This window comes from Anopheles marshallii, chromosome 3 (genome assembly GCF_943734725.1).
Source record: "Anopheles marshallii chromosome 3, idAnoMarsDA_429_01, whole genome shotgun sequence".
Taxonomy (NCBI): domain Eukaryota; kingdom Metazoa; phylum Arthropoda; class Insecta; order Diptera; family Culicidae; genus Anopheles; species Anopheles marshallii.
The window spans coordinates 48027517-48041321 of NC_071327.1; the positions used below are offsets into that span (position 1 = coordinate 48027517).

Genomic DNA, 13805 nt, shown 5'->3' on the forward strand with positions numbered 1-13805 from the left:
TCCGTAAGCTCCTATCAGCTACTGGCATAGTGTGGAGGTTTGAGAAAGACAAAAAAATACGACGAAGAAAGCTCGTCCCAGGAGTTGTTGCTGAGACTACCACTAGGCATCGTAGAACTGGAGGTTGTGAGAAGAAGAAACAAAGGAAAGAAAGGGAACATTTCATGATTTCATGCACTGTCGCCTGTGTCATGGTGTGACTGCAACTGGCGGAATAAAAAAAAACACGAAAAATACTCAATTAGTGTTTCCCGGGTGTTGTTAATGGTGGTGTAGTAATTTGATAGTGTGCTAGCGATTTTGGTATCGTCCGTGCTGATTGATTGCGCAAAGTTTGTGCTTCCTGTCTCCTTCCCTCCTTTTCACTCCTGTTTCTCCCACCGTGTGTGCCATTCACGAGATTCCAACACAATTCGTAAGAAGTTCTACCCAGCAGAGCAACAGCAAGGTGAGTGATTGCACTACCATAAGAAACGAACCCGTGTTACTAACCCTCACCTTCACAAAACGGCGTCCATCTGGTGGTAAACGAATGAAGCATAAAGTACGTGATTGATCGCCGTTACTCTTTCTACGCGAACGTGTACCGGCGCTTGGTGAGTGCCGAAGAGGCTTCTTGATTTATGGACCACAATGATTGCAAAACGACAACTTCACCGAAGGATTAAGTTCGTCGCGAATGACTCGTAGTGGTGGATGGCTCATAGTGAAATGGAATCATTCATTGTTGCTTCGGGCTGAACTTTAGCCACGGTTTACTGACGTTTGGTGAATAAAAGCCCGAGTTATAGTTTGTAAGCCGGTCAGTTATGATGGATTATTACAAATAAGCATGGAATCGGCTCACGAGATGGGAACATTTCGCGCAAACTTCGTTAGTCTAATTGAAAATGGAGTGAAAAACTTTCCTGCAGTCACGACAGTCCAATCGTTCCGATTCCGCCCATTAACTACACGATCGTTTCAAGCGGCATGATGGGAAAACTACTCAATCGCGTAATCAATTATCCACCCAAAGTTGTTTTGTGATAACGACTATCGCTGAAATATTATAAACTTTTATTAATCATGGCTCGATGAGCACTATCTCAAGCCGATATAAATGGAAATTTCTATTTTCACCAATCATTAATCATGTAAATAGCTTTTGCACAAAAGAAAATAAAAAAACAAACGGAGCACTATTGCCTAGCGTACGACATGGCATTGCGCACCGCAAATCGCTTTAAACCGGAGCAAACACCGTCGGTATACTGCTGTGAACAACCTTCGCGCGAAATTCACACGTTTTGGAACGCTTTTGTACGGATGAGCCAGCAGTGCCGCTTACACTTTGACCTTTTTTTCGCATGCGATGTCACCCGTGGCAGGCTCGGTATGTGGAACCGTTTGCACAGTGGATCATATTCAATTCGCATTCGACGATTTGATGAATGGTAAACCAGCCAGCGAGGCATTCAAACTAACAATTTGTAGAATTCGTGCACGATTTGATTGGTTCGCTTCCTACGCTTAGATGTCTCCATTTGGGTTGAGTGATGAATAGTTGTGATACATTCAACACAACATCTGGCGAATCTGGAGGATCGAACCTTGTGGTGGAGTGTGTTTAAACATAATGTATACAAAAGAGCCTTATGTCTATCACGCATTGCTTATGCGTAAAGCTACCTCATCACTATTAACTCATAAACTCACAAGCAAGTAATGTCTGTCATGAACTTGATGGATGGCACGTGGTCAATCGTAACAACAGCGAAAGACCATCAACATTATATACTCTGACTAATTGAAGGTTCTAAACCATTAAGATAATGGTAATGCCTTGTGCACTAACTCAATTTAAGATACACATGAAAAATGTGAAACTAAAACCAAGACAATTTCTCGTCAGTTTATTTAATTTAAAAGGCAATTTTTAGTCATGTGTAAAACACAATCTTGAAAAATTTTATTTTTCGTTACCATGTTTAAATTTGCTTAATAGAACTACACTTTGCATTTTGGTAATGTTTTTCTACGCTTAAATTCACACAGCTGGGTTCAAAACTCACTTCGTCGAAAAGAACTTCAATGCGTCAACAGCGAGGAACGGACGTTAATCTAATTCTGGCAACAATGTATGTAGCCGGAGAAATGAATTATTTATTAGACACAGCCTTATTAATTTATCGAGCCACACCAAAACAACCACCCTTGAAGTTTTCAATTAACGCTTAATGGTTTACTTCCCTTAAAAAGGGGCTTCTATTTGGTACACCCGAACAATCCTTTTCTCTTGTAGCACCACTAGACAACGCCCTGTTGTAGTGACTTATCACCAGTATGCCCAGTGAACCTTCATAGATGGGCCCTTTGTAATAAGTTAGCGAATGCCATACCGGCACCTGCCTTGATTGTGCAGCATGCTGATCGTTGCATAAACTATTTTTACGAGATGTTAAGAAGATTTACGACCGATTTCGGCACGATCCAAACAACCGTTCATGCTGACAGTGTGAAGAGTTTGTACTCCCTGCTTCATAACTTATCCTTATCGGCATTCAAGCCAGTTCCGTACGCTTATGACGCGATCGAATCACGAAGCTTAGCAGTTTAGCGATCGATAAGCGACGGCAGCTCAGAGCGTTCGACGGCAAACGATGGCCTATCGCGAGTGCATCAAACTTCCCCGTGCAAAGCGACGGGTGGTGTGAATCGGCTTCAATCAAACCGGCCCAAGACTTGGTCCAAATCGGTGTGGCGCTCCAATCCAAGCCCAGTGGGCTGATAAATTGTTAATAACCCACCCATAAAGGAAAATTTATTAGCCGCAAGGTTAGAGATGGCGATGAAGCCCTCCGCTCGGTGCAGTAACATGCAGCGAAGGGGTTGCGATTTTATGCACTGGCAACCGGCACGCTGGCTACACTGCCAACGGGACGACCTGTTTCTTTTTCCCCGTGGAGACTGACGCTCGCAGTCACGTGTCGCAAGAGATGCAACCGGTGCGATAGCCTTACGGACGGAAGGCCACTAGCATGCGCCCGAAATGGCCGGAAAATAGACTCAACCTAAATTTTCCAAATCGCTCCGATCCTGAAATGGCAGTGTTTTATCACAGCAGTTCGTTAGGATCTTGCACGGTAGAGCAGCAGTTAACACCTGCATACGGGTAATCTGTTGGCCACGTTCATATGTGCGGTTCTCACCCTACTCTGAAAGTTTAGTACAAATCAATGCTTAACACTTACTGCAATAAGTAGTGAGCAAATCGATTTCTTACACTGGGGAATACTCGCTGCTCTAGCGGGTTGTAAATCGATCGATGTCCATTCCCTTCGCAGGCATTTAGCTATATGTCACGAACGTACACTTGCATGTGTAATGATGGTCGATTTTCTGCCTGCTCGCGGTGTGATCAATGTGCTTTTGAATCGCAGCTTAATTAGTACCTTAATTTACATGCAAATCAGACCTCTCGAATGGCGTTAATTTGAACAAATAGAATGGTATTCGCAATTAATGATGATGGCAAATGGAGTTTCAATGCATGTAGTTGAACGCAAACTAATGATAATATTATGTTCAATTGCGTTTTAAGTATTTTTTTTACTTTTTACTCTATCAGAATAGTATCTTCATAGGATGTTATAATAATTATTGATATCTACGAATACTAAAATAACACATTCCTACCGACTACCGATACTTCACCATTTGAGAAATTTCAATACGATTTAAATATTACTTGATTTATACCTAAAAGGCAGTCTTAGCGAATATGATTAATGAGCACTGAATTGTTGTGTTAGAAAATGAAAACTGTATCGTACACTAGGCCGACCTTAATATAAGTGTGCTATAGCTTGAACTATCCTAATTTCAATCCGATTCAGTGGTGATAATCCGGTGATCTTTCTTGTGACCTTTCCACCGGCTAACCCTGAACTGTAAGATGGAAGCAACAGCCGCACCATGCAGACAGCCGGGTGGAGAAAAATTAATTATAACGGATTAATTTGCTGCACCATAGCGGCATTGTGATGACCGCAAAAGTTTGGCGCCATTACAAGGAGACAAGCTAACGAAATAAAAAAAATGCTGCTTCCATCCAGCGACCTTCGCTCATCCAAACGGTCGAACGGTGTTGGCGATACGCTTGAGATGGGCTGGACAAAACTATGCGAACCTTCCAAGCCCTCCGGAAAGTAATTAACATTTGAGATCACCGTTCAGTTGAGCACAATGGTTGGGGAATGTGTTTTTCCTCCCATTTTTTTCGTCTACTACAAGTAATGCACACGGCAAGATCACATCTTTACGATCAATCCATCAAGTTCACTCTCGGGTGTGAAAAGGGTTCATGAACTCTTAGCTTTCAGTGTGCTGGCATGCTAGCAACACTCACCCATAGGTCAACGAAGCTGATGTTTATCAGTAAATTAACAACACTTATAGCTGGTTTCAGCGAGTCACATCGTTGCTCATAAAAGGTTACGAAAATGCATGCTTTACGACAGAGATCGAAATGTGATGATATGTTTCAGAAAAAGAATGAAAAATTGAAAGCAGATATAAATAAAGCATTATAGATAAACGACTGTAGCCATCAGTGTGACTGAACGTGTTGATGATAGCAGCACGGATTGTGCACACGACAGAATCGCATCAAATCACATCCCAGCGGTATTATCCACCTACTCGGATTATTCCAGAATAGTAATCTACCGGCAAAACGTATGACCATGACCGAACACGCCGATTTTACTGTTTTGGCTATTTTTTCTGCTGTCAGATACGCCAGCAACATTGTTGCCCACTACTAGGTTAGACTCAGGTATGTCATATCTAACCAAAGCTAAGTCAAGCCAAGACCATTTGAAGTGTTGGCGTGCTAAAAAATAGTAATTATAGTTGAGATTGAATGAAGGGTGAAAAATTATTAAATTGAATCATTCAATTATTTGAATACATATTATTTTTACTAAGGTATCATGAGATCTTAGTACAGTCGTTGAATACTAAATGTACTAAAGTAATAGAACCATAGAGAAACTTCACATCATAAATGTAATGTTTAGATGATTGTTTCAACCTGCCACCATCTTTTTCTTTAGAAATCTCTCAACCTTTTTTGAAAATCAAGCAAACTAAATGATATAATGATTAGAATTTGATACATACATTAGGGTTAGTTCACCGAACCTCGATTTATTCTATGTGCTTATTGCGGATATTTTAGAGGGGACCCTATGGTGTATTGATAGCGCCGCCGGTTTTTACACGGCATTCAAAACCCCATCTGGACCAATCTTTCCAGTAGGACTGACTTTCCAGCTAAAGGTAAATAAAGTCAAAACTGACAGGCATATGACCTTTCACCGTTACACCAAGAAAATACTTTTAAAATGTAAAATCAGTGAAATCGTTAATTACTAATAGAGCTAAATTTAAACTTCTAACCTACGCAGAAAAATTTGATTTTGTTTAAATTTTGTTTAAAAATTTGTGGTATAATGTAGTAAAGTATTAATGATTGTACATCGGATTTATAACTTTAACTACTACACTACTAAACAATACGATCTGGTTGTTCTTTTGGAATAAAAAAAACTACTGTACTACAAAATTATTTTTCAATCGTATAGTTTTATCTTCTCATTGTTATTATTGTTCAAATAAAAATCTTATTCAAACAATCTAAAATGATCTCATTTCCACACAATACAGCGGATCGATTGCTTCGCTTTGATACAATCTTCCTTCCGCTGTAATGTAAAATTGGATCTGCTACCTTACCGACATAATGCAGTCACCTACGAAAGGTCATATGTAAGACAAAAATGTATATAAATGTTTCATTAAAGCAATTTCGTTCCAAAAAACGATAAATATCTCGCAATAATAAGAACTGCTCGGGAACGGCCGATGACGTAGCGCACAGGGTGTGACATTTATCATTTAGACCTTGGGCAATTTGAAATACAAGGATAAAAAAGTTAACGCCAGCGTTAAGAAGCATGCAAGCAGCCAACATCCCGTGAAATCGGTTCATCACAACCTGATTTGCATAAGAAGAAACAATACTCACCAGTCAATCCAGTCGGAGCGGGACCAACGGCAAGAAATTGAACGCGACTCCATATCGCTCTCGATCGCATCGGATCTCTTACATCGCAGTAGCCAATGCACGATCTCGTACCGGTTGAAAATTGGTTCATCCCAGACCAGTTGCAAACCAAACACATCGAATAAACCGTTCGCAACTTGTCGCACCTTTTTTCCCAACAGTTCGTAGTAGTTGCTTGATTCCCTACGTATCTGCCCGAAGTGCCCGATTGCCCTTGAGCAGCTTATTATTTTGCACATGACAGTACCGGTCATGCTGAAGCGCTTCAATGCCAAGTTCATGAAACTACATCGGAAACGGTATGGCGAATGATGGCATCACAAACAAACAAAAACTGACACCTAGTACGGCGAGCAAAAAACAACCATTGGGAAGTGATTCCGGTCCGCCAAACTGCCCGAGGGAATCGCGCAATACCGTTCACCCCAGAATGGAGGAACGGATGGTCATGAGTTTCTATAGGAAGAAGCAAAATCAAGCTGCATCGCTAATGATTCATCATCAAATGCGACTTGGTGAGGGAAATACACACAAGCAGAAAACTCCATAAACGATTGCAAAACGACGAGTGTTCCGTTTCCTCGTGTCACTGATGGACAGGAAACTGATAGAGATGAAACCAACCACGGCCATGTTAAAGAAGACGTTCATCAGCATGTCTTCAACACGTCAAACGGGCTCATGTCGGTATCTAACGAGCTTCAATATATACTAATAAGCCACCGTTAGTTCGAGCACCGAACGGATGGCAAAAAAACACTCACACAGCACTCGAATGTTCCGTTTCCTGTAAACAAACAAACGCTTGGATTTACGAAAGGGAAAAACCCTCCGAGGAGTTCAGCAACCTGCACCTGCCATTCGTCACGGCAAAGGCCGGGAGGAAGCATCAAGCAATCAAGAACCACTTTACTCGTGGTTTGTTAGCTTTGTCTAGGCTCGAGCAGATGATCTTCTTCAACAATCGATACTAACAGATCGTGACGAGCAATAGTTCTGTAGAAGGTTTAAACGATTTTCTGCCATACTTACTGTTCCCGTTATAGTGAGTCATCCAACAAGGAAGATAAAGGTGATGGTGTTCAAGGATTTAGTACATTAAGGTTGAAAAAATAGTTTTTACCTATCAACAACCTTATCTTTTTGTTTGATTCGATATAACTTAGCAATTTAGTGCATCATGACGTCACAAAAATGAAAAGTTACTTAATACCACTAGAAACATGGTAAAAACCAATCAACATTAAAAATATTCACAAAAACAATTAAACAGTTATACGTTCATGTCCCGAAAAACCAACCAAAAATGCATAACAAGCATTTATAACTTTAACACTCCTATTGACTTTATTTTAAACCGACCAAAATAAAATAGTGTATAAACATTGAGAAAGAAGATATAAAAAGAAAATATGAATTAAACATTATTGAGTCTTTACCATCTTCCAAACGCTAAATTGCACTGTAAGCAAAACTGGAGCCAATTATTAGAATTGAGTCATAGCTTAATTGTAACGCTCCTGGTTAAACATTTAAGCAATAAAAAAATTCTTCAATAATTCATTAGACAGTTCTTTGCTTCGGTAAATTCCGCAACCTGAATCATATTCCACAGGCTTTATATTTGGCAAAATAAACCAATGCTCCGAGAATCGTAGCTTAACACTGATCAACCTAATCAGCTCAACTGTCCAAAAATAACCAGACAACTGAACTTTAACGTTCGATCAATCAAAACAATTTCTGGAAGTATTAACACACTGTCGGAAGCGGGATAAATATTTCATCCAAATGTCAGACCCATTTCGGGCGACCCACGCACACTGACGGCAACAAGAATTTGATCGTTCACCACCCAGTTCCCAGTCCCCAGTGTTACCAGTGACTGTTCCTAGTGGAGGGGATACCGGGATACTTCATCACCAATTCCACGAGCCACACACTAAATTCACGAAAAGGTGACAACTGGATGGCTAGCAGCTATACGACTAAAGGCAACAAAAACAGTACTCTGGGCAGGAAAGAACACACATCGCGTAACATAAACAAAACGAACAGCGTGATTTTCACCCTCAATCCTGCGACGCAAATACCAAGGTCAATGTTTAAAATTCGGGAGCAAGTGAACGGAACGGCACAAACCATTGCTGGCGAGAAATCGCCGGGAGGTAAATGACACACGGCAATCGTTCGGAAAGTCTTTGAACTTTAACGAGCGGCAAGCGACGAACCGGAGGAACACATGAACGATGTTACTGTGCTAGTCAGGGGACTGCGCGTGCCTTTATGACAGGAAGGAGAACATTTTTCATCCATCCACATCGCTACCGTTGTTGGTGGTGTATGTTGGAGATAAAATTCTTGTAGCAGATCAAGAAGATAATATAGAATGATTCTCAAAAACCTTTTTCGCGTATGCTTAACGCACGATGGTAATATCGAGCGTTCTTGTTCTATGAAGTGGTTGTAGAACCGTCACCACCAACGGTCAAAACAAAGGAATGAAATTTAAACCACCTCTCTTAAATCTTCCATCCATCATTATTACAAAAATTCTCATGCAGACGTCCACTGTTGGGCGCCGTGCTTCTTTGAAGCGCTAAGAATAATCACTCCGTCTAATCCCTTCTTATCTTCTCCACATTCCAGATGAACCTGTTTCCAACAGCCGCCTGTATCTGGCTCGTGGTACACCTTTGCGTCCTGCTGACAGCCGGCGAACACTTGGTCGAGTTCGTGTCCAATTACCAACAGAACGCTGAGGTACTGTGGTTGAGAAATAATTGCACAAACAACAAAATCGCTTCCTTACATCAGGTGTAACACAACGCGATACGATACGAATTACATATCAAATATTAATTAAGGTACAAGTTTGTCCATTCGCGCCCTCCCATTTGGCGCACCTGATATTGCTTGGGGAATGTGAAGACTGCTTTTTCGCTTCGATCGTCTAACATTTAGGCCCGGTGCGCGGTTTACTCAATCTGCTTCAATATCGAGATACCTTTGCACTGGCAATAAATCAAACCGTGTGCGACCGCCAAGAAACCAAAAATGAAAAAAACCCAGACACCCAAGCCCTCCATATACCGGCGTCAGTGCACCAAAGCTTACAGTGGTCTGAACTTTTCGTCGAGAATTTACGACGCTTAAATTACTTTCAATTAGCGAAAGTGCACATATCTCCGCACTAACCCTTGCGTTCGTAAAATGCCCGAAGAAACATGGAAAAGCAAACGAAGCTGGTTGTAGTAAATCACACAAGATCGCACGAACTGAGACTTTGACTGGTAAAGTTCGATGTCAAATGCGGCCAGAACTTGGCCGGTGGCAGTCAGTTTGCGTGCTTCGGATGTTCGCTACCTTGCCACGGTTACTTACCGAGATAATAAGCTCTACTGCATGGGCCCATGTTATCTGGAGGGCATTTCGAGATCAGTAATTACGTTTCAATTAGGAAATTGAGTAGCACATTAATTGATGCTCTGTGAGAAATTGTAGCATATTTCCAACGACAGCTAGGACAATGTTCTAAACGATCTATTTAAATGTTGCAGATTGATTATTCCTTTCGGTACTACATCGACCATCCTCCTTCCGGGGTGTCGTTTGATCACTGGGAGAATCGCAAGGGTGATCACGTGCACGGTGGCTACGGTGTCCTGGAGCCGGGAGGATTCGTGCGTACGGTGCACTATGAGGTCGATGGCGATAGTGGTTTTAAAACGGTTATTAAGACAACTGCACCAGGTAAATTTGCACTCAAAACTAAACTAAAAGTCAAGACATCGCAATTGCCACATTTTTCGTACTTTCAGGAAGCTCTCAACAGTACAACATACACACTGGTGGCAGAAGGACACCTCCTCCACAGCCGCTTTGGAACACCAAACCGGTCGCCTTCGTGCAGGGAGTTCATAAATCGTAGTCAAGCCCTTGGATGCAACAAAAATGCACTTCGATAGTGTTCCAGCAAGGGTGCACACGCGATCCAGCCATCCCTTTTGGAAGTGCTTGCAGTTGCATAACAAGAAACTACATACATAGTTTCACCACAAATCATGGTAGTAAGCAAGGGGAATAGTTTGACTTTACCCATGTTGTCGTCTCGCGTGACATCAGCCAATGTTAGGTGATAAGTTTTGTTTATGTTTTCGTGTTAATAAATCAGTGTTCTCACCAATGCTCCTAACGGAAATCGTAAATGAATTCATTATGTGTCGATTTAATACGCGCAGCTGGAAGTTGGTCGGATATCGATTGTCATTGAAGACTTTTATCGACCAGTGATGATTTACGCACGAACACTATTATTATGGTAAGAGAAGGTAAAGGTCATTTTTATGATTTATACAGGTGGAATCTTTGTTGACTATTGAATGCCTTGAAGAATCGCGTTGAAGCAATGTGTGATGTTATACAGGTATAATTTCATGTTCAGTCTAATTCCAGAGTTCAGAGACCAGAGTTAATCTCGATATTATACCTTGAAGTTACCTGTTGTAACACCAAGCCGGGCCTGATTAATAATTCTTAAACATTTAAGACATTATTAAAGAGGTCCTTGCAGACTCCCGACACTCGCGAGAGGGGTTTGTGTTTTCCAATACGAAAAAAAACTGAGAAACAACACATCAACACAAACAACAACACACGCCGATGTCAGTCTAGTATGAACTATGCTAGTATGAAGTATGCTATGCCGCACTGCGATGGTTTGAACTATTCCCCTCGTATCTGAATACAGAATTGACAGAATTTTAATAAAGTCGCAGGAGCATTCAAGTAAATCAGAAGATTTAGTTTCCCTTTGAAATAACTGTCTCTAAATTAAATTTATACAGCTGAAAAGTAGTTGAAAAGGAAGAAATTAGTAAAATAAAATTCCTTTGGGCTAAACCAGCGACGATGCAAATAAAAAGATGTTTTTTTTTCAGAGTTGCCTTTCCGTAATGAGATTTCATTAAAGCACCACTTTAATTTAACGATCGATTAAATGTTTTTACGAAGGTCCCAAACGATTTTGCAACGAAACGGAGTAAAAAAAGGCTCTAGGTAGCAGACAACAGACTATAAATACATCCCCATTTGATTAGATCGGATACATTTTTTGCACCGTTCATCATAAGCTTCGGCTTGCCATGAGCTGACGATCAATAGACATTAAGTTCAAGGGCACAACGGTTACCGAAACTGCTCCAAACTGTCCCGAGTTCAATCAACTGCTGACGTACGAATAAATCGATTGATCGATAGTGCGAAACGCAACAAACACAAAACCCTCCCAAAACTCCGCGAGCGTTCCAATGGAGTTGGATGAAAGTGAACGATTGCTCAAAACATTCAGCACTCAACCAACAAAAGCTGCAAGACGATCAAAGCTTGTGAAGTTGTTAAGCTCGGAAAGCTGCAGAGCGCAGCTTAGTACATTTTGTATCAATTCAAGCTTAACTCATCATAGCTGGAGTAAGCTTTGAACGGTTTAGTACAGACAGTTGTTTCAATTCAAGGGAACCGTCTACTAAAAATAAAAAAAATGACTTATTTTTACCATACCAATGGGTTCATTTATTCATTTCTTTTTTCCGTTACAGATAAAGACAACTTTTTTTTTTATTTTGTTTGATTTGATACCATGCACAACCATGCAATTGATTTTGCATTGAATGTACATGTGTTATAAATGAACGTTGATTGACATATTTACACGTATAATGTGAATCCATAATTTATGCGCAAACCATAAACTAATCAAAAGTCTTCCATTTCACTTTGAAAAACAAAACTAAACCAACAATAAAAGAATGTCCAGTAGATACAAAAAAAGTTGTATCAAGCGTTTGCCAAACAGTAATCCTTTAAAAAATGGCCTTAACAATGTACATTAATTTAAACAAATGAGTACCAGGACTTCGTCTGCTGAAAACACAGCATCGCTTGGTGTCGCATAATCCGTTGTTTCAACCCAATTCGTAGCCAATTCAACTGGGAAGTCACGTTACACAACCGCCCGTCCATTCGGTACACCATCCCGGTCCGGTTTTATTGTTGTTCATCTTCGGGAAAAAACAATCATCACATGAGCGCTGGACCAGGGTCTGATATAAGAAAAGTGCTCGTACGAGTCAAGAGCGCACCTCCTTCAACAAGGGAAAAACTCTCACTCTCATTAATCACAAACAAATAAACGTTGAGCTGGCGCCAATCCATGGTGCAGCCTCTTGTCATTCAATAAGCGCTTGTGCACCACCAGCACGCGATGAATTCCGAACGGTGAATAGTGCAGAGTGCCACAAACACATGGCGTACGTATCGCCAGAAGAAACATAATAAAGGGAGAGTGGAGCAGCAGCAAAAAAAAGGAACACGAGTGGAGCAAAAGAAAACTAATAGCACTAACCACCACCCGCAATGCTTCACATCAGCAGCAGCAACCGAAGCATCGAATTCAAGTTCAACATAATTTTCTTCACTTTCAGCTTCATTCGCGCACGCTTATTGCATCAATCGTGAAGGCTCTAGTTTTTTTTTACACCCTGCTCTTTAGTGGAGTAGGCTTCAGCGCTCAGAAGTAGGTCATTCGTTCTGCGCCGACTTCGTACCGACCGAAGCTCGAAGATCACTGCACAACGGTAGCACACCGCATCAGGCACGCGTCAGTCGCGCGATTGTTTCCGCGAATTAAATTAACTTGACTTACTGACTGCGCGGTGCCGATTCGGTTTGAGCAAAATATGCATAGCTTGTAGACATTTGGATGGGAACATTTTTGACATTCCAAGTTAATTACTAGTGTTGCTAGCAGCAGTTGTAGCAGGCTCCTGTACAGTATTCATTCAACATGATTACCATATGCCTTCTGAAATAGTACGAAAGTGAAAGTATACCTATATCCATAACGAGTTAAAAATAAATTAAAAATTAATAATAAACGAAGACCACTATTCAATCCTTTTCTTTATTTAAGTCACTAATATTTTACATAATTGTTTTAGAAGAAACCATTGGTCTTTGAAATAAAAACCTTGCATTTGCTGTCAGTTTGCAATTATACTTCAAACTCACTTTATTTTTTCTGAATGATAATGCAAGAAAATAAAATTAGGTGTGTTATTGTGGTATAATTCACTCAATTTACTTTGATTTGTATTCTATTTATTCATTAAATCATTATGTTTCAAGTTTATGAAATCTTAATCCAAATGGCATAGCCCACCTATTCCACATTCTAAAATGCACATACACTAATACACTAATTTAATTTAGACATCTTACTTAGGAAGGCACTTACACTAAATTAATTTAGACATCTTAAAAAAGGGAAATCAAAAATAATATGAATTTTTAATTCTTCTTAATTATACTTTAATTTTCAATTCTTTCATAAAAATTTGTGAAAAAACGTATTCATACAGCTGTTTTTTTTAATTACTTTGTTACAAATTGAAGATACAACACTTTTTTTCGGTTTGCACTCTACAATACACAACATAATTGGCCCACAAAGTTTTCTAAACACTAAAGGCAGTCTTAAATTATAATTTCTCTACTCTTAAGTAATTCATTTCGACTGATTCATCCATCCATGATCTAATTTAAAGTGCGATTTCTAAAGAAAATAACAGTATAATAGAGATCTCCTAAAACGGGCGGTTCTGTGGTGTATTGGTACCGGCGCCGGTCTTCACAC

General features: G+C 40.3%; 1 protein-coding gene across 1 annotated transcript; it reads left to right on the forward strand.

Annotated features, from left to right (window-relative positions):
• The first annotated feature begins 388 nt into the window (after positions 1-388).
• On the forward strand, positions 389-10043 carry LOC128714249 (cuticle protein 8). Its single transcript, XM_053809124.1, has 4 exons — positions 389-448; positions 8762-8875; positions 9673-9865; positions 9934-10043. Exons 2-4 carry the CDS (start codon positions 8762-8764, stop codon positions 10041-10043), a joined length of 417 nt encoding a protein of 138 aa, XP_053665099.1. The 5' UTR covers positions 389-448.
• Positions 10044-13805: the final 3762 nt, after the last annotated feature.